Here is a 22,111-nt window from a genome sequence, read left to right on the forward strand (position 1 = left end):
AGATTAAAGATATTTTATCTAATTTTTTTTACATATTTTAGTACAGTGGACCAACCAGCTTGGAGAGTAATCGAATCCAGCCCGGAGTACGGTTGGGGCGGAGTCAGGAACCTCTGTTTATTGTCGGGGTGGAGAAAGGGTTAGAGGCGGAGGAGGTGGAGGAGGCGAAGCACGATCCGGCACCGCCCACACAGGAGACTCCGACAGATACGACGACATTTATGTATGAATGATGGGTTGGGGGTTGTTTACATTAGATATGGTTATATTTTTCAAAACAATCTAATATTAAATCAGGGTTAAACGTGTTCGTAAATTTATGAAACTTTAAGAACGTCGATTTTGCCCTGGAATAAAATATTACTTTTGGGCTCGGAACAAACAAGAAACTTGTCATGAAATTTCAAGTGGAAATGCTTTAAACTAGGCAGTAGGCACTTAACATTGTACAAGATTGTTTTGCGACACATTGGTCCCGAGTTTCCATCTTGAAAGCTTTGGAAGAATTTTGAAATTAGAATTTATTCCGTAAAATTGGAAAATAATCGGTATCTCGTCACTCTTTAACCTGACAATGTTTAGATAGTGTAAACACTGAACAATAACATCGGTTTAGTGGATTTCAAGCTGTTTAAACATAAAGAATGACCATGTTTAAACATTCTGTTTTCTAATTTATTTGATTCTAGAAGTATTTTACGGTTCTGAGGGCCACTTAACATTTTTAATGAACGACACCAGCGATTATCACTAGTTAAAAAAAAACTTATATAAAAAATGTGATGATGAATGTTTGAATTTAATCCTAAAATCCACAAGATTTTCTTACTGCTTAGGCTTAGGCATTTTATAATGTCAATAATTTTTTGGCAACACATCGAAAATTTTACCCGAAACCTTTGAAAAATGTTTGGGGGGAGGGAGTGGGGGCGATTTTTTTATAATGTACCCTCTTTTTCTATTTTTTTTGTCTAGACCTGGTGTTCGGAAGTATACCTGTTGGAATGGAACCTGCACCGGTGAGGTGTTTACAAACAAGAAAACTATAGAAAATCATATTAAGAAATTCCACGAATCTACAATTGTGGTAAGTGGTGTTTACAAACAAGAAAACTATAGAAAATAATATTAAGAAATTCCACGAAGCTACAATTGTGGTAAGTGGTGTTTACAAACAAGAAAACTATAGAAAATCATATTAAGAAATTCCACGAAGCTACAATTGTGGTAAGTGGTGTTTACAAACAAGAAAACTATAGAAAATTATATCCCAAAGTTCCTTGAAGCTACAATTGTGGTAAGTGGTGTTTAAAAACAAGAAAACTGGAAAATCATATTAAAAAGTTCCACAAAGCTACAATAATGGTAAATGGTGTTTACAAAAAGAAAACTATAGAAAATTATATCAAAAAGTTCCTTGAACACTGAACTGAGTTCAAAGATCTGTCCACGTAATTTCAAGTGATCATTCAATGAAAGTTACTTATCCATTAAATTTTTTTAATGGGCAATTAATTTACCTTTTCTTATTATTTTTAATTTGAAATGAAGGATCTTTTAAAATCAGGGTGGTAATAAAAACAATATTGATCTTTTCAAAGAAATTTGGTTTAAAAAAGTAACTATTTTTATCAATTCGTTTTTTCCCAGCCTTAGTTTTTTTTAAATTTTTTTATTGGGCTAAAAAAGAATATTTTTAGGACTGTGATCTGTGTGGAAAGCAGGTCATTGATATAAGAAGACACCGAGAGGTCTCACACAAGTAATAAATATTTTTTAATAAAATATAGATTTTACTTTAACTTTCGCAGATTTTCTGATTCTTACTAGCATTTTTTTTGGTCCCATGAATAAATCCAGAGCTTGAAGATTTTAAAAACGCGGTATCGGGTTAACTAATCATTTCCTCGCTGAAAGTCGTCAAACATTGAAATTTTAACCAACGAGTTTAGTTCTATGGGATTTGACCAGTAAGAGATAGGTTTACCCCCCACACGAGTTAAACTTCAGGATAAATCATTCCGTTTGTTTATAAGGTTTTAACTCTTTACAAATAACAAACCCACCTAAATGTTTTGTTTGATTTCAAACTTGATTGTTGGAAACACTTGAAATCAAATTGCAAATTCCAGTTTGTTTGTTTTAAATTATTTTCATTATTATTATTCTTGTTGTTGTTGTTGTTGTTGTTTTTGGTGTCGTTGTCGTCGTCGTTGTTGTCATCGTTGTCGTCGTTGTCGTCGTCATTATCTTATTATTATCTATCATTATCTTATTATTATTTATCATTATCTTATTATTATCTTATTATTATTTTATTATTTTATTATTTTATTATTATTGCACACAAAAAAGGACACACATTATCCCTTTTTTCAAAGTCGAGGTTTTGATCTCCGCATTAAAAAAAAAAATAATTTTTGTTAAGAAAGTTCCGTGTATTTGACTGCTCACATTGTTCGGATAAATTTTGCTCACAAGAAGATCTGAACAGACATCTCAGGTATACAATACATACAAGGGGACAATCTTTCATTTTTTCTTAATTAACAGACATCTCAGGTATACAATACATACAAGGGGACAATCTTTCATTTTTTCTTAATTAACAGACATCTCAGGTATACAATACATACAAGGGGACAATCTTTCATTTTTTCTTAATTAACAGACATCTCAGGTATACAATACATACAAGGGGACAATCTTTCATTTTTTCTTAATTAACAGACATCTCAGGTATACAATACATACAAGGGGACAATCTTTCATTTTTTCTTAATTAACAGACATCTCAGGTATACAATACATACAAGGGGACAATCTTTCATTTTTTCTTAATTAACAGACATCTCAGGTATACAATACATACAAGGGGACAATCTTTCATTTTTTCTTAATTAACAGACATCTCAGGTATACAATACATACAAGGGGACAATCTTTCATTTTTTCTTAATTAACAGACATCTCAGGTATACAATACATACAAGGGGACAATCTTTCATTTTTTCTTAATTAACAGACATCTCAGGTATACAATNAAGGTCGCTTGAAATTACGTTTACAGTCCCTTTAACTTCGTTTATATTTGTTCACTGATATAAACTTGTTTTATGTTTTTTTAGAAATGTTGAGCGTAGAAATATAGTTAGCAAAGGAGTAGTGCAGACTGATTCTATTAAAGAGGTATTTTTGGTCTGTTTACCTTCCTAATTTGTGAATTGTAAATATTTAACTCGAATAGTGTTTCTTTACCCAAAAGGCTTAAAAATTGCGAAAAGTATTATTTTCTTCTTCAGATTTTTGATATTACTTAACATTTACAATCATATTACTTTACATTTATATTTCCCAAGTTTAATGTATCTTATGATTTTGCATTCATGTTTGCCTTTGTGTAAACAATAACATCTTGTTAAGAAAATGAGTATTCCTGGACAATTTAGACAGACCGGGCCGGGCCCAAGCAATCAATGTTCACAAATGTTGTTTGTTTTAAACAAAACCAGTTTTTGAGTTGTACCTGTCCTTCATTCAAAATGTAAACAACCCTTCTCTCTTAAGTTTTTACCTCTTTTTTTTAAAATAAAAACTGAGGAATTTGAACAATAAATGTTTTTGTCATTGTTTTGATAAAATTAGTTTCTTTCAGTCTTAATAAGTAACGAACAATATATATCTTTAGAGCTGAAACCTTTAAAATTGGATTCCCATAATACCGATCCCTTAATCTTAAGATTCATTGTGGAAACTTTTGATTTCTGCTTTTATTTCCCTCTTTTTGGAAATCCATACCGGATTCCGACCGATGAGAAATCTCTTATTAAATGGCGCATAAAATTTGTAATTTCCTGGCTTCTGATGGCTGTACGGGATTCTGCATACGCCACTTTGATTGGTTGCATTTTAAACACTCTTCTGGATATAAACTAAAGATTAAATTAATTTTAAGATTAATACAAAGATCTCAATATTCACAATTCTAAAGTTTTCCAATCAGGCCTTATTCACCAACTTTACACTGTATAAGGTATATGATGAGGATGAGGATGAAGAGAAGGATGTTAGAACAGAGGATCTGGAGGTTGCCAAGTTTGTCAAGGAACTAGAGAATCAAGCGTTTAGTTGCTCAGATTGTGGTGTCAAAACTCCCAGTAGGTCAGTTGGCTTTCGTTTGTTCTGTTAACAAATTTTAAAATTTTTATTTTAATTTTAAGGAAATTAAGCACATTAAATTCGTGTCCCGTATTCTTGCGTTGTAAAAAGTTGGAGGGAATACAATTTTACACTTTTTCAGTTTTCTTTTAAAAAATTGATTCAATTTAGTTATTCTTGCGTTGTAAAAAGTTGGAGGGAATACAATTTTACACTTTTCAGTTTTCTTTTAAAAAATTGATTCAATTTAGTTTAATTTAGTTTGTTCTCATTAATGGAGTTTTATGTTTTTTTTGTTGCATTATTTTGCACACCTCCGTCATTTTTAACGCGATGTGAAAAGTTTGTAGGAATAAGATAAACCATATCTCCCAACTTTTTCCGTTTTCTTAAAAAAATGTATTTATGTCTTAATTCCAGCGGAAACGGTTAAATTTCAAATGTTGCTTAATGTTAATGAAGGTATTAAATTATCTCCCCTTTCACACTCCCCAAAAATGCACTTTTTATCCTGATTATCAATTCCTCCCACCCTCCCTTATTTTATCAATTCCTCCCCCCCTTATTTATCAAAGAAACCCCTACAATAAAGCATCCGGGAGGAAAAATTAAGTCAGTGTGTAGGGAAAAATATCACAAGAAAATACCCATGAGTTAGTTTTTTTAAATGTTTAGGATGACCTATATACAGCATGTACTGAATGGTTGTATAATGGATCAACCGGAAAAGAAGGTAGAGACTGCTTTAGACATATTTTAAACAATACTTGATTCAAAGTTGCATTTCAAACCTTTCGAGATGATAAAAAAAAATGTGTTTTAAGATTAAAACTGAAAAGTGAAACTAAAACTTTAAATTCGGTGTTGTTGATGATCCAACCCTGATAAAGTAAATAAAATAGGTGTTTGTTAGTTCCACAATTTTTGAAAATATATTTTGGTCTGGGTTGACCCTCGTCAGTTCTAACGATACAATAACCATTGAAGTCGTGATTAATTTTTTTTAAATCACGAGAAAATAACGGTTCAAAAATAAAGTTAAACAACCCCAGATCACGATAAAGATCGTTTAAAAAACAAACAATTATTATTCCTTGAAACGGGATATGTAAACTTTTTATAGGAAAAAAAAACAAAACTTAGGTAGAGACATATTGAGTCGAATTTGTCCAATTCAGAAAGAATTACATCGATATTTTCCCATCGTCTCTTGAAATTTTCAAAAAGCTTTACTATTGAAGGGAGCGGGGAAGACAGGCGGCCATGAGCCACCACTATTTCCTCTTCCTGGGCCACATATTACCTTTTTTCTCTTCCGGCAGCCATGAGCCACCACTCTTTCCTCTTCCTTACCACCACATTTGACTCTTCCGGGCTAAACTACTTTTTTAAATGATATATTTAGGGCCTTTAAAGTGTGTTTTTCAAAAATCCCGCCGCGTCACGCAAAAAATATATATTTAAATCTTTACATTAAAGTGTTAATACAAAAAAGGATGATTCCTCTTAATTTTAACTGTAAAACTTCTTTTTTTGCAAATCTAAATTCTGATATTCATGAAAAACGGCTTATTTTTGAGAGCAATATGAATATTAAAAATGACGCACTATTAAATACACTTCAGTTTTGAAGGGTATCCTTGTGTGAAAATGTTCGATGTGCGTAAGTAAAGACAGTAAATATTGTGATTTTAATAATATTTTCTTATTCTTCAGACAATTTTTCTCTGCTCCCACAATACGAAAAATTACTTAGTTTACCTGCTAAAATATAAAACAAATGACCTCTTTTTTATACATTAATTTATTAATCTTGTGTAGAATTCAAAAATTGGTTTGAGTTGTGCGTTTTTGCGTGACGCGGCTGGAAAAACTCAACCCCGCATTTAGGAGCCTTAAGCCGTCACTGCTAAGTATGATTTGATTTAATTTAGATGAAGAAGGATAGAAGAGGGAGGGGTGTGTCTAGACCTCCTATGAGCACAATTGTAACAAAACATGTGATAATTCAACATGATGGACGAAGAGAACACATTATAGTAGAACAGGTTCATAATTTTTTAAGGTGTTTATTCGTTCCTTTCCTAAAGTTTGTGACTCAGGACTTAAACTTGCTGCGCAAATGTATTTTTATAGTACGTTAAAGTACTACTAGTGGCAGTTTTAATCTTTTCAAAATAATCTTTTTCTCAAATGCAACTTTCAGCCCTTAGCTTGTTTTTGTCGCATTGGTAATTGCGACAAAAACAAGTTTTGCTCTTTCACCGAAAAATTGGTGTAAAATGGGTGATCCCGAAAAAAATGAAAGCCAATCTAGTTAGAATAGCGATATATATACTTTGCTTGTCTGTTTTGTTTTTGTATCAAATAAACGTAAAAACGACAAAATTTTTGAGTCAACTCACATGACCCCAGGGAAGGTTTATTGATGCTTAGAATTTCAAAAATTTGTCTATAAAAAATAGATTTTCGTCCAATTTTGAAAATCCACGAAAAATATGATGAAATCCGCGAACTTTTATACAATATTGTTTAATATTTTACTGAAAAAGAAAACGCTTGAGTCACGATTTAAGGGTGAAATTGCAGATGCCTAATATATAAAAATGTGAGCTAAAGCTGGCTAAACGGCTGAAATTCTACGGACAATACCGAGCACTTTAGCTAGTTAATAAATTATATTTTGCTGTACAGGATCGAGAGTTGAGTGATGTTGTACGTGAACAGCTTGGGCATCAAGACCAAGAAGAGTACAACGCAATTAGAGCACATAAAAAACAAGCTAAACGAAGATCTGAAACCGGTAAAAAATCGGAGGCTGACCGGAGGATAGTGAATACTTCAGAGGCTATTCCGAGGACGGAGGAGAAGAGAAGTTTAATGGAGGATATCAACAGTATGGTGGATGGTTCTGAACCTGATAAGGAGAACCAAGCAGTCCAGTTTCCAGGGGTTCAGGTCCAAGGGGCTCAAATACAGGGGGATGTCCAAATAGAAGAGACCCAATTTCAGGAAGAGCCGACTGACCCTCACGGAGAATCTTTAAGTAAGAACCTTGTTTCTCAATTCAATGAATCAAATCCTAACGAGGTTCAGATTCCTCATTTTCAACAGATAACACAACAAACCCAAGATGGTGTTCATGAACAAGGACATTTAGTTCACGAACATGGTCAAATAGTTGAAGAACAGGAACAAATAGCTCAGAACCAAGAACACTTGGTTGTTCAAGATCAAATACAGGGATATCAGATTGTTCAGCAGGAAGAAATCACAGATCAAGTTGTTCATGTGACCCAAGAACAGGAACCTGAACGTCTTCATGAAGAACTTCCTGTTGGCAATGTGGTTGAACAACCTGTACTCCAGGTTGTAGAGGGAGAAGGTGGGGAGCATGTAATCCATGTTACTGAGGAACAGTTAGCTCAGCTTCAAGCACATGCACAGTTTGTAAATTCAAGCTGAAAGATGTGTAGGAGATTATAAATATTCCAAATCTTTATTATAGTGATCTTCTAAATCCTTTTTTTAAAATGAAATAGAAAATTAGGAACCTTTTCTTGTTTTAAATTGCGTTTTACATCGAAAATGAAGATCCATATTTAGACTTTTCATATTCTTAAAATTTTAATATTCCGATGTCAACCAGGATTAGATTGTCTTTTTACAATTAATTTATCCCAAGAAAAACTAGGATGGCCATTTTAGGTATTAATGCCTGGTATTAAAAAGTTATGAAATCTATAAAAAAAATCCCGGAAAATTGAGTTGACTAATTAAATTACTATGGTTTTATGTTGTCGATGCTGGATTGGTAGATCCGTTGAACAATCTAAGAGAAATCTTGGATGAACGATGGTTGAGAGACCTAAGCCCCAAGTTCCCAGAAAAAATTCTGAGCCTATACATTTTTCTCATAACATAAAAACCCCGATGAAAAAACTTGTATGTTTAGAAATTGCCTGGGAACATTGATATTGATTTTTAGAAATAAATAATTGTAGTTGAATTTTTGAAAATTTATTTTTATTTCACATTTAAATCATTTCACATCGGAACAACGAAATGTAGAATATATTGGTGATATTATGGTTTAGCGATGAATAGTTTTGTTCAAAATTATAATTAGTAACATAAGAATATCTACTGCACTCCTGGTGATTCTGAGGGAAATTTTTTAATCGTAATCGGGTAAAGCTTTTGCTTATATTAATATTGCGAACAAAATATTTCCTCTACAGCAAGGATGTACAGGGTGCCCCATTAAACATTGGAATTGAGAGTCGTCTTTGATTTCTGACATTTAATGCATGGCAAAGAAAGTAAAAAAAACGAGGCTGTACGTCTGACGAGCTTTTTATAAAGTGGTCTACCTTTCTTGTATCTTAAAAGATATTAGATATTAAGAAAATTTTGATTTAGTAAATAAATTATAATTTGCCAAATTTTTCCAATATCTCCGTCAATTGTGAAGATACAAAGATGGTAGACCACATTTTAAAATCTCCAGACCAGGAGTTTTCGATATTAGATGATTTAGCTGGAGTACTGCAATAATTGTGTTCATGAAAAAATACCATATAGATAAAAGACGATATGAAAGTCGTCCCATGTTTATTGGGCCAACATGTATTTCAAGGTTAGATACTCTGAATGCGCTCCAATGTACAAGAAATGTCGTCTTCATAACAATGGACACAACATTCCTATATGAGTAACTGAATACTGGCAGAAGATTAAGTGACAACTGACAACGTTGCTAGAGAGAGAAGGGGAAGGATTTTCTCCGCTTTGTTCAACTGACAAGTGGAGGAAATTATTCCCCCCTCTTAACAACAACGTCACAAGCTATGAAGAAGACATATTTTAGTACATTTGACAGCATCCACAGTATCTAACCTTACTTTACAACCTTGCTATACAGTGAACATCAGGAATATACAATGTACCTATAAGTACATGTTACAGTATTATTCTGTGTACATGTTTCCGTAATAATATTAATGAAAACAATTATAGGATGATAAAAAAAATTGTACACAATGAACATATTTTATCATTATTTATCACAAGTGAGACATTTCTGAAAATCTTGTAGAGAACGAATTTAAAAAAGTGAGAATAAATGTAATTAGCTTAATTTTGGCCGTTATTTTTAGGCGAACAACATATAACAGATTTTAAAAGAAAACAGTAAAAAAATTTATTTTGTTGTGCTTTATTTTGAAGAAAAAACGACCGAGATTTAGGACCACTACAGTCTGTTTTCCTCTAGCCAATTAAGTTGGTTTATGACAAATCTTTTAAGTAGTTTGTTTCAAAATGTATCATTGAAACTTTTTTTTTTAGAATCTATTTCATCGGTGAAAAAATGAGAATGGAATCATAATACACTTTTTTGTTAATTTTTTTCTTACAATTCCGGAGATGGTTTCGATTTTGCCCCCTTTCCTTTTTTTCCGTCAGATTTGTTGGTCATTTTCTTGATGTGTTTCTTCAGTCCGTTCAAACTCTTGTCTCCGTCATATTTTCCTAGATTTTCTCCATTCCTAGAATAAATTTAAATAAAGAAATATTATTAATAACTGTATGGTTTACAAAGTTTTAGCACAAAAATAAGGGGGGGGGGGAATTATAAATATATACAAATATATCTTGAAGAAATGCGGATCAAGATTTGCGTCAAAATAAAATGGATCTTAATTTCACTTTCGTCACCTAATTCTCATGTTTTTTAAAGAATCTATACCTGAAGTATAGAAGAGTAGGATAACCATGAACCAGGAAGGATTTACATATCTCCTGATTAGCTGTACAATCAATCTTGGAGATCTTTACGCCAGATACTTGGGACTTCGCCAACTAGAATATAGAGTAATATGAAGACGAAGAACGAACGTATTTTATCTACAGAAATGCTAAACATTTTTTGAAAATTATTACTATCTGAGAACTATATTTTCAGCTAGAAAATATATGCATAATATCCATTAACCTTGATCAGGCAAAGTGAATCAGACATGCCACTTTATAAATTAAGGGTAAGATTGACTTAAACTTCAGAAGTGCATTTAATTACTTTGCGATGATTGACAAAAATAAATTCTTTCTTCCAATTAGTTTATTATTTTTATTAAAAAAGGAAAAATATTTTTCAAATTACAAAAGTATTTGTAAATCATAATTGTCAGATTTATTTTTATTTTCATGTTTCCATCTTTAATTAATTGCTGCCGACGGAAGAAGATAAAGTTTTAAGTTAGACATTTTGATAAACAGAAAGATTTGTTTGATTCAACCGGGACCAAAGTGATTAATGATGATTTCCCCTAATTCTAGACAGATTATAATGCTAAACTTCTGAAAAATGAAATTAGGTTTTTAATGGATTATAAAGGATTATAACAGATAGTTGAAAACTCTTGAATAAATTTATAAAACGCAGAGACTGTCTTTTTTAATTTTCAAAACCATTTATACAGGTTTACCCACAAAAGATGAGACTGAGAAGACGACTTGAAATATGAAGATTTCAACTTTAAATTAAGTCTTTCTTCTTGGATGTTAATTATCTTTAAAAGGGTTGCAAAGAAAGAAGATTACAGTTGCAGGAAACTATGGTTATAAGGGAGCAGATAGCATTTATTCTGTAGGGTCGTCTCTGCAGTCTCATCCTTTGCGGGTAACCATGTATACAGCCTTGAGAGCGGTGTTTATAAAGATCGGTTTGTTAGTAAAATCCAAGAAAATAAATTTTCAAAGTTACATCAAGACCTTTGCTTACAAAAAAGCAAGAACTGAAGTCCTATGGTAGGGGGGGGGGGGGGAAATCCACTCTGTATACGCCGCTGTTCTTTGTGTATTAGTTCTTGGTATATGTATGATATAACTACGACACGAATTTTGATTATTTTTACAAAGTTTTCAAATACGCAAACACATAAAACATGAAAGGGAAGCTGTCAATTAACAGCTTCTCTTTGTTTACTTGTAAACTTGTTATTTGAAAAAAGATTGTTTATAGGGATAAAAACTTAAATAAAAAAGTCATCTTCATTGTATTAATATAAAGGCCGACCATTGTACATATTACCTGTTCCCAAACCGGTTTCAGTTGCTGGCAGTGACCACACCACGGGGCATACATCATCACAAAATGGTCGCCTCGGCTCACATGACCACGGAATGATTTCTCTGTTAGAACATACAGTTTTCCCTCCTAGTTTTAGAATAAATATTATCTATATACAGGGTGTCCCAAAAAACATGGGAATTCAGTGACGAATTCGATATCGTCTTTGTTATGAATTAGCATTGTATTACATAAAAAGCCATAATATTATTATGTCTGCTAGAGTTTATTTTATGAAAAGGGTAAATGGCTGTAAATATGTGTTTATAATGTCTCCGCAAGATGAACAGTGAATTGACGGACAAGTTTACTCTGTTTGTATACTTCAATTTTTTTGTTTTAAGTACAACCGTATGCATTCAAAACATAAACAAACAAAATGTGAACAGAGCAGACGAAACTCTTACAGATTACAGCTTTCTCAGAAGGTATCCCTATACTAAATCAAAGAATTATTTAAAAAGACGATATCGAATTCGTCACTGAATTCCCATGTTTATTGGGACACCCTGTATATATATATATATATATATGTCTGTTTGTTTGTAACCGATAAACGGCTGAACCGATCGGGCCCAAATTTGTGTGGGACCTCACATGACCACAGCGAAGGTTTATGGACCATCAAAATGGGAGAACAAAATTCCTGGGAAATAGTTGGATTTTTTAAATGCTAAAATTATTTACAGAAAAAAGCGCCCTAAAAGCCTAAAATTTTTGAATTAACCTACACATTAGTTATTACTATTATTAATGCATGAATTCTTTTTTATGTCATAGCGAAAGAACATAGAATTTCTTCTAAATATATTCTAATTGAAATTACTCAAATCATAAGAAGTCTGCAATCGAAAAACTGAATATTCTTTGAAATTGAAATATTTAGAATTGTCAAATATTGTAAGGTGGATTATTAAAGTATATGAATGTACACGAAACTTATTATTACTTAAATCTTTTTTTAACATCATGGGCAAGGGACCCGGCGCGGAGTGGAGGCCGAGGAAAAAAATTTGATTAATGAATCAATTTAAGGGGGAGTTAACAGGAAATTTGCAATAAGTATAGACAAAATTGCAACTAAATTAAATTTACTTCTGCTAAAACTGCATTTCTACTTTTTTCATCCAACAACGTATATACTGAACTTACTTTTTATGCTTTATAGAATAATATGTAAAATTTTTAATATTTTCATGGTTTATTTTTTGCCAATTTTAGCGTAAAAAATTTCTACGAAATTATAATTATTTTCAGTATACAGGGTTACCCATAAAGGATGAGACTGTAAAGACGACCTAAAACGCTTAAGAGGTTTTGAAGCTTTATTTATGGTTTCTGCATTCAAGTTAATATTGTGATGGTTTTATAAATAATTAAGCCAGTTTGGGCCTTTAGGAACCCTGAATTAAAGAAAAAGGACAAAACAAATTCTGTATTGTCGTCTCTGTAGTCTCATCCTTTGTGGGTAACCATGTACATGATGAATAACTAAAATACATTTTCAACTTAAGTACAAATTCCTTATTTTGTATCAAACCTGTCATTCTATTATCTATGAAAAACATGTTGTTTATGTAAGTTTACTATTTTTGTTACACATTTGCTTTAATGGAAACCCTGCAGAACCAAATAAAAAGTACTAAGTTTAATGGAAACCCTGCAGAACCAAATAAAAAGTACTAAGTTTAAGGATAACAACAATAGGAGGTTTAAAAAGAAAAGTTCTAACTGACCACAATAAACTTTATCATTGTTTCTTTTACCCTTTAAAGGGAGAGACTGGCTGGGTACCATATTTGAACTGAGAGTGCAGTATCATGAAGAAAAGTCTTAGGATTCACTTGAATTGTATCAAGTTTGTTTACGGTGTATTATTCTAAGAGTTTAATTTCTTTTGTAAAATCTCAACAGATGGATTAGTCATCAAAAGAATCGTTTTTTTTTAAATTATTTAATAACCCCGACGAAACAAGTATAAACTATTCTGCAAACTAGCTTCACCTGTACAAACAGGTTGAGAAAAACATCAAGTCCTATCGTTAAAAACGATTTTAGGCTCATATTTAGAAATTATGCACGTTAAAAACGTCTCATTGTTATCAAATGAATCCTATTTTTTTCTCTACAATACTCTAGTCTCAGTTTAAATATACATTACCTAGTCAGTCTCTCCCTTCAAAATATATTTTTTTTATTCTTGTTTTTGAGTTTCTTACTCTCCATTATTTATAACTTAATGGGATTTTTTCGGAAATAAAAATCCAAATTTTGGAATAAGTAACAAAACTTAGATATAATATCGATTGTTCATAAATTTTATATTGTCTTATTTGCTAATCATTTTCTTATCTCCTCACTCAAAACTCTTATTTAATAATTCTAAATAATAAAAATTAAAAAGTCTTAATTGCAATTTAATCATTAATGCAGACGTAATTAATGAAATTAAAGATGTTTTACCTTGCTAGGAATTTCAGGCCAAACATAAGGCTGAACTTTGGGCCAGGCTGACCTCCCAATCATTACTAAAATAAAAACAAGTATAAAGGGACTGTGTACAATATTTCAAGTGAAACTCAATTTTAAAAAAGCGGCATGTCCGATTCACAACGGTGTCCTCTCTTTGTCTGATTATCATTGAGAACAGTAGACCGTAGACCCTCTGCAGTTTTTAGTCTGAAATAAAAGAATTTCTCCTTCATCTATGACCAGAAGAAGAGGGTTTGAAGGGTAATGGTGTTAATCGGATATGCCAATTTAAAATTGTACGCCGTACGGTCACTTGAAAATACGTCTAAAAAAATAACTATTTTTATTTTTCTGTCTAAATGGAAAATATTATGCTGTTATCGTACTTTCTTGAACAGAATAAAAACAGTATATTCATCAAACTTAATTATCTAATTATTTATTCTTTTTTAACAAGAGGCCTAATTTAAAGAATTTTGAGCCATGGCTTAAATTTGAGCCGCGGCTCAAATATGGTTGGTTCCACTTAAAATTGTATTAAATTTTTCAAGATTTAAGCCAGCGCATCGGTTGTTGGGGGATTTGAGACGCGGCTTAAATTCATTAAATTCGGAAACTGATAGTTTAAACCTTTAATATTTAAAACTGTAAATTCTGCTGAAGAAAATGGTCCAAGTTTAAAAGTTCCTTAAAGGGACAGTATGCCTGATTTCAAGTGACCCTCCATGCAAATGGTACCCTTTAAAACTTTGACTGTTCATCGAGTAAAGAGAGCTCTGTGTTTGAATCTCTTTTACCCCGTTTGAATTCCTGTAAAATGCCGCGTACACTGTTAACAGGTGTGAACTCAACACAGCTGCAGCTGCAGATGCAAGCGTTACTTGGGTCCCTTAACATTAACGCATATTTTACTTTAAAAGAAATTAATAAAAAATTGAAAGAACATATTTATTTTCCAACAAATTTGATCAGTCAAAGATTTTAAGGGTATCATTGTGAATAGGGTATTGCCATCTTTTCAAGGAGGTTCTCTTGAAATTACGCTCACAGTCCCTTTTACTTTGGAGTACATTTACACCAAAACAGGTTTCTAGCGTACCGTTGTGAATCGCTCATGGCTATCTTTGCATATAGGTTCAACTGAAATTACTCCACCAGTCCATTTAATTCAAAACTTTGTTTATATTATTTATTATGTTTTAATTTAATTATTTTCTGTACCTAGAAGAGAACAGATAATAACCCTCTTGGCGAAACCTTTAAGATAATCTCGAACCCCTTCAACCAAACCAAACCAAATAATTAATATATTTTTACATAAAAAATTGAAATATTGTCTTTATTTTCAAAGTTTGCAACTTTAATCAAAATCTAGTATATTTGTATTTAAAGTAGGTCTGAAAAAAAACCTGATGGTAACTAGAGTCCTAGTTTAAGACTAATATTGACGAATTTTAAAAAAAAAATGTCTACAGCCTTCAATCCTTTTCGTAACAAATTATATTAAGTTTGAAGTTTTGAAATTCCTCAAATATATATACTTATTAATTTCTGCTTTAATTTTTTAGAAATTAAAAAAAAACATTTTCTTTTCCTAAGTCGACTGGTAGCTTTTTTTCAGCAATTAAAGTTTTCGAATGCTCTTTCATTCTGTTTATGCTCTGTCCCCCCAAATATTTAGAATGATAAAAACTTAGTGTTCAATTCTGTTGAAAAATATGAATTTTAAGGAAAAAAAAACTGAAAAGTTAAGACCTAGAACAAAGTACTCGCTACTTATACATAGATTATTTAGAAAATACTCTTATATTTATATTAAAAGTTCTCTGAATAATTTATGAAGCATAATGCACTCAGTTTTTCTATTAATTGACGTATATAAATATAGTTCAGATAATAAGAGACTTTTGGGAGCACTTACAAACAAATAGATTCTAGTATAATAGATGGCAACGTAGAATTTGTACACTCTCAGTACAGTTGTATTCTGTCGTCACAAGTGTCAATTCAGTTTTTGTGTCCGACACAATCATCAATAATAGTAATAAATTTAGAATAAAGTGCTTTTCTAACAGTAAAATAAGTGTAATTTTATGTGTTCTTTAGTTTCTGTTTTTACACTTTTTTATTTAATCTTGGAAAACATGTCAAATAATTTGAGAAAATTTCGTTTTCCTTGTAATATTTGACACTTGTGACGTAGTGTATAATTGGTTAATTTCTCTGTTGCCACCTATTGTATTTAATAATCTATTTGCTTACAAACGTTTCCAACAAACATTTACCCACAAAATGTTTCCCCACTCTTCCCACACGATATTTTTTGACAGAAAACGTTTCCTGCCCCGATCATTTCCCCGCTAAACGTTTCCTCCTCATAATAACTCCTGACACAAAACGTTTCCTGCTTCAAAACCTTTCCTTTACTAAATGTTTCCTGTTACAAATAATGATTAAACTGAAAAAACATTCATTAATTGGACAAAGAAACTGAGTTTTTACCACCAACTCAAATTTTCTAATACCTATATCTTTGCAATCTGATGGGGTAGACCTTTGATATTTCAAATTGAAGTTTTTTGGTCTAATATAATGATTAGTTTGAAATATCAAAGGTCTACGACATTGGGTTGCCAAGATACAGGGTATAGAAAATCAGAGTTTGTGGCTAAAACTCAGTTCCTTTTGAGTAATTTAATTTTTTAAATGGAAACATATTGTGGCAGCAAACATTTTGTGATAGGAAAATTTCAAAATTAGAAATATCACAAGTAAGAAAAATTTAAAATTTTTATATTACTTCACAGTTCAGGCAGTAAAAACCTATATATCTTGTTTTCCACCTTTATTCTTGTAACAGAATAGAAATTAATTAAAAATTCGCCAAAAACTCTAATTTTCTAATTCATATGTCTTTGCAATCAGATCGTGTAAATAATTTATGTTTTAAGCTTAGACATTAGACTTAAGGTTATGGATTAGAAAATTAGAACTTGTGGCGAGGTTGTTCTTTTGATTTTTTAGATTAATGTTTTTCTTTAAAATTGATGACAAATGTTTGGTTTGGTTTCCTGATTTTTGTTTTTGTTTGCAGTACAGTTCCTCCCCAGGGTTTATTGATTCCTAAACAAGAAAAGTAAATATTAGTTTGTCGAGAGAGAGAAATCAAACAAAGCAATAAAACTGTTTTACATAAAACAGATTTACTCAAAAAAAAATATATGAAATTTAAAGGGACTGTACATATAATTCAAAATGACCCTCATATTTTTGAGCGCGGCAAGTCCAATTTAATTACAAACCTTTGTTTCGGTAAAAATTATACAGATTATTTGTATTTTCCCAGGAAAATTGAAAATTTGGAATTGTAGATATTTATCTATTTTGTTTCTATTGCGGATTGTTGCCTTAACGACCATTCAACGAATACACCCAAATTGCAACAACATTCAAAGTTTCTTTAAATCTTTTATGAGATATTTTTTAGATTCTTTAAGAGATATCAGATATTTTTACAAATCATTAAAACCTTTATATATATATTTTTTTTTAATTGGATGATGTTATTTTATATTGTATACGATTAATTTATGGTATTCTTTATTTTGATCTAATCATATCTATATTGAGTATTTATCTACATATATACTTTGCTTGTCTGTTTGTTTGTTTGATTGTTTGTAAACAATAAACCTTAGGACTGGGTTGAACCGATCAGACCCAAATCTGTTGTGGGATCTACATGATCCCAGAGAAGGTTTATGGATGACTAGAATTGAAAATATGTACCTTAAAGAAATCGATAAAAATACAAAAATGTTAAAATCAAAGATGGACCCCATGGAAGCCTAGTAAAATAAAATTGTTTCTAATTATCGATTTTAAATTAGAACGTGGTTTAAACAAAAATCTAGAAAACTTTCCATCCGCAATGTTTCCAAAATTGTGGTATGCAATTGAAATTGACCTGAATGAAATAAAATGTGGAAAAATATTAAACATTGCACATGATGTATACTTGCAATGTAAATTTATTTTAGATTGAAACTAGGAAGGGATTATGGCTAAAGAAATACTTCTTGCCAAGAAATAAAAGAATCATTTCATTTATAAAATTAAAAACATTGTTTAGGAATTCTAATTAAAGGGAATACACAACGTAGCTTCAAGTGATTTTCCATTTATTGAGGGTCCGATTCACAACAGTACTCTTACAGGCTTTGTATGATCATGTATAAATTTGATATCCATGTTTATAATTTTAAAAAATGATTATTTTTAATATTGGTTTCTTTACAAAAGTGACTTACGCCTACAGTCCCTTTTAGCACATTTGATTTGAATAAAACAACTTACTTCTTGACCTTGTTCTTCTTCTTGTTCCTGTTCTTGATCTTGTTCTTCATCCTGTTCTTCTTCTTTCTCCTCTTCTTGTTCTTCATCTAGTTCTTGTTCTTTTTTCTGCTCCTCAGATATTTTCTCAGCTGAGTCGAAAAAGCAAAATACTATTTTATAATTTTCAAAATTTTACATTTTTGTAAAATTGTGAACATGAATTTAGGACTAACTGACAAAGAGTAATCAAGGTTTAACAAGTTAGAGATTTCTAAAGAAACTCTAGAGAAACATTTAGAGAAAGGAATCTGTTCTTTTGTCAATCCACAAAATTCTAATGGGGGGAACTTCAACATTGGAATGGAACGACAACCCCGTGAAAGTCTTTGTAAAGAATTAGTATTGCAATACAGCCGTCGTCGTATGTATCAATACAATGAAGACGACTTTAATTTACAATTTTTGATTTCTACCAAGCTTTCCAACAACTAGCGATTCATAAAAACATGGAAACAAAGAGAAGCTGTCAATTAACAACTTCTCTTTGTTTACTTGTAAACTTGTAATTTAAAAAAACTTGACAGAAATCAAAACATGAATAGAAAAGTCGTCTTCATTGTATTGATATAAACGCGACCACTGTACCTAGTTTTAAAAGTCATAATAAGGATAAACATTAAAGAGGACCAACTGTACTTCTATTAAAACCAATCCAATTTCAAACATTATAAAATTCTAATTCTAAACTTTAGCAAACTACAGTTTTACGATTTACAGCTTTACTAGCATACTATATCAATATACTATATATATATATATATATATATATGTCTGTTTGTTTGTAACCGATAAACGGCTGAACCGATCGGGCCCAAATTTGTGTGGGACCTCACATGACCACAGCGAAGGTTTATGGACCATCAAAATGGGAGAACAAAATTCCTGGAATTTTCTAATCACTATATCTTTGGAACCAAATGTTGCATACCTTAGATATTTCAAACTATGAATTCTGTTAGATCAAATAATCTAAGTTTGAAATATCAAAGTTTTACAACATCGAGTTCTAAAGATATTGTGGTTTAAATATTTAATTTTGTTCCAAAGACTCAATTCCTTTAAGTACAAATTCATATCTTTATAGAATTCTAGTTTCCTAGTTTATAAATTTTTTTAGAATCAATTGAATCTTAAATGTATTTAACAATTTAAAAAAAAATATTTTTTTTCTCTTTTGCAAATATTAAATTAGTAAATTACCCACTTTGACAGATAATGATATCATAAACTTGAATGTTAGGAAAAACACAGTGAAAAACATTTAAAATTTTTTCTATTTTGCTAATTTCCCTTTTTTCTTCGCCATTCTGGACAGTTTCTTACTATCAGAGGTTATCTAAACAATACAATATTTAACTTATACATTATTTAATTTAAAGTAATTAAAAGTGAACAAATTCATGGGGATCTATAATTTTTGGAACTAAAAAGTGGGATTGAAAAAATTAAAAACTTTTTTTTAACGTATGTTTATTTGGTTTTTCTGCAGTTTATTTGTATCCATTAGACACAAAAACGGATCAATTAATCTTACTACTTTTTTTGCAGAATCTCGCATGAATCCAAGAAAGGTTTGTGGAAAGTCAATCTTAAAATTTGTGCCTACATTTTGCTGGGGAGAAATCCACCACATGAAAACAAAAAAATTTTTTTTTTTTTGGGGGGGGGGGTTTGTAGAAAATGGTCTAACGTAAATTGACATTTAAAAGATAACATTATTACAAGTGAAAATGGACAGCTCACAGACAATAGACAGTGCATTTAATGACAGGAGATTTCAGATACAACTACGATTTTCGTAGTTAAGCTAAATATTTTTCTTTTACGAAAGTTATCTTTCTTCTAATATATTATACACTATTATTTTAAAGATGTAAGCAAACATTAAAAAAGTCCGATTTATGAAATGTCCAATTTATGAAATGTCCTATTAATGAAATGTCCAATCTACGCGTTATATATAGAAATGTCTATCTATGTAACACGCACCTCTGCACCTTTAGTAAAAGTAAATTCAGCCTTAAAGAAGCATAAAGTCTGACTGCGTCAACCTTGTTGCACCGGCTAGTCCTGTACAGTACAAACTGGGAACGGAAAGGTTGACCCGGCCCGGAAATTCAAATGTACTACGGCTGTCTGTGGTAATGTCATATCATATATCTATAAAATGTCCGATCTATTAAATGCCCCATTAATATAACGTCCAATATACAAGTTTGTTATATATGAAATATATATCCATGAAATTTCCGATCTATGAAATGCCCCATTAATGAAATGTCCAAATTGATATAAATGAAATATCTATCCATGAAATTTCCTATCTATGAAATGCCTCATTAATGAAATTTCCAATCTACAAGTTTTTATTATAACGATTTATTCACACACAAAGATATAATATACATATATAAATGGTGTAATAGTTTAAATTTGTTTAAATAAATTTTTGAAAATACAGGTTTCCAAAAGAAAAGAGAAAAATATGCAAAATTATGAACAAATAGACAACATTGATCATTACTCATTACATAACATATTTATCATTTCAGTTATTACGTAATCATCGAATCCTTCAACATATAAATTATTCATTCTTGTATTTAAAAGTTGTAAAACCGGACCTTTCCATGCATGTTCCAATGGGACATCAAAATATTTCATTTGTTTCTTAACTAACATTTTACTAAGATCCGAAGGATTTACAGAACAATCATTTGCAATACAAAATAAATTTCTGCCAAGAACTGTGTTAAGGTCATTTTTACATAAATTAGAAAGAAATCTAATTCAAAGCTTAGAACTTGTTATCTATAAAAGTCACGTTACCTAAATATATCGATATTGAATTTTGCCACGTATTTTGTAAAGTAAGTATAACAAAAATGGTTGCAATACAGGCAAAAAAGCATTCAAATGCTCAAATTATCTTAAGAGGAAGGGGGGATGCTAAGTGCCCGAAACTTATCGATACTGAATTTTGCCACGTATTTTACCTGTGTTGCTTGAAGGCTGGCTTGAGTACGTGTGGTAACCATTCTAATCCTTCCAGCTTTCCATAAATCTATTTATCGTTCTATCAACTCTTACGTGGAGCCATGAATGTCAAGTCCTTAAGGGATAAATACTTTCTGAAAATAAAATCTATTTTTAGAAAAAACATTACTGCATTAAAAGCTTAAAGTTGTCGCAATAATGAAGGTGTTTTTCTTTATGAAAGCTTTTTGAAAATTTAAAAATGAAACTAGAAGTTCTGGGAGAAAATTATAACAACTTAACAACCTTATTTTACTACATAGACATTGTGTATTTCTGAACTTAAAAAATAAAGATAGTAATAAAAATAAAAAACTTTAAATTTGAAAAAATAGAATTTATGTCATCCCCAGGCTACCTATTTGATCCAGAGGGAACATATACGAATGTCTTGTTTTATTATATAGTTAATTATTTAAAGTAAATTTCATGGAATATTTTGATCATGGCTCCCGTTTCTGTAACGCTGTTGAAAATAAAATTTGCTTTACTAATATTTGGAATCGAAATAGAATTCTAGATTAGCTAAGACTATACAAGACCACAAAGTCATGATTGTAATTTCTTACATAAAACTCTAGATTTGAGTTTTCCTTAAGCTTTTCTTGTTTCCTGCCTTTTCATTCAAAATGTAAATTTTGTTTAGTTCAACTGCACTATATATGTGTCTCTAATAAATTCATTGAAACTTGTATTTGCATTCCCCAATTTATCCTGCGGCTGCACACCTTCCATCTGTCCAAATCATTTAAACTCAGTTTAAGAAAAAGTTTTATTACTTTTTTTCAAGGACTTTTAACTTCCGTGACAGAAAATAAAAATATAAAAGTTATGACATGATTTTCTCAAAATTTTTTTAGCAGGACACAATTTATGACTTTTTTCCTCAAGATTTTTTTAAGTCATAGAAATTAGGAT

At 30.9% G+C, this 22,111-nt stretch overlaps 2 protein-coding genes across 2 annotated transcripts in view; one reads left to right on the forward strand and one right to left on the reverse strand.

The window, feature by feature from the left end:
- LOC111698453 (uncharacterized) overlaps positions 1-7,646 on the forward strand; it is a gene marked incomplete in the record, with an annotated part of 10,475 nt that extends 2,829 nt beyond the window's left edge. The window contains 9 exon segments of the mRNA XM_023468796.1: positions 42-223; positions 976-1,087; positions 1,701-1,762; positions 2,429-2,503; positions 3,129-3,189; positions 4,034-4,161; positions 4,834-4,891; positions 6,093-6,206; positions 6,853-7,646. Coding sequence (XP_023324564.1) covers positions 42-223; positions 976-1,087; positions 1,701-1,762; positions 2,429-2,503; positions 3,129-3,189; positions 4,034-4,161; positions 4,834-4,891; positions 6,093-6,206; positions 6,853-7,623 — 1,563 coding nt within the window.
- A 1,225-nt stretch (positions 7,647-8,871) lies between these two features.
- Positions 8,872-18,142, reverse strand: LOC111698454 (thioredoxin domain-containing protein 5). The gene is made up of 7 exons (XM_023468798.1): positions 18,119-18,142; positions 16,834-16,885; positions 14,984-15,040; positions 13,754-13,818; positions 11,252-11,377; positions 9,908-10,020; positions 8,872-9,707 (listed from the first exon to the last, which is right to left on the reverse strand). Exons 4-7 carry the CDS (start codon positions 13,814-13,816, stop codon positions 9,572-9,574), a joined length of 438 nt encoding a protein of 145 aa, XP_023324566.1. The 5' UTR covers positions 13,817-13,818; positions 14,984-15,040; positions 16,834-16,885; positions 18,119-18,142; the 3' UTR covers positions 8,872-9,571.
- Between the last annotated feature and the right edge of the window lie 3,969 nt (positions 18,143-22,111).

This window comes from Eurytemora carolleeae, unplaced genomic scaffold (genome assembly GCF_000591075.1).
Source record: "Eurytemora carolleeae unplaced genomic scaffold, Eaff_2.0 scaffold164, whole genome shotgun sequence".
Lineage (NCBI taxonomy): Eukaryota > Metazoa > Arthropoda > Copepoda > Calanoida > Temoridae > Eurytemora > Eurytemora carolleeae.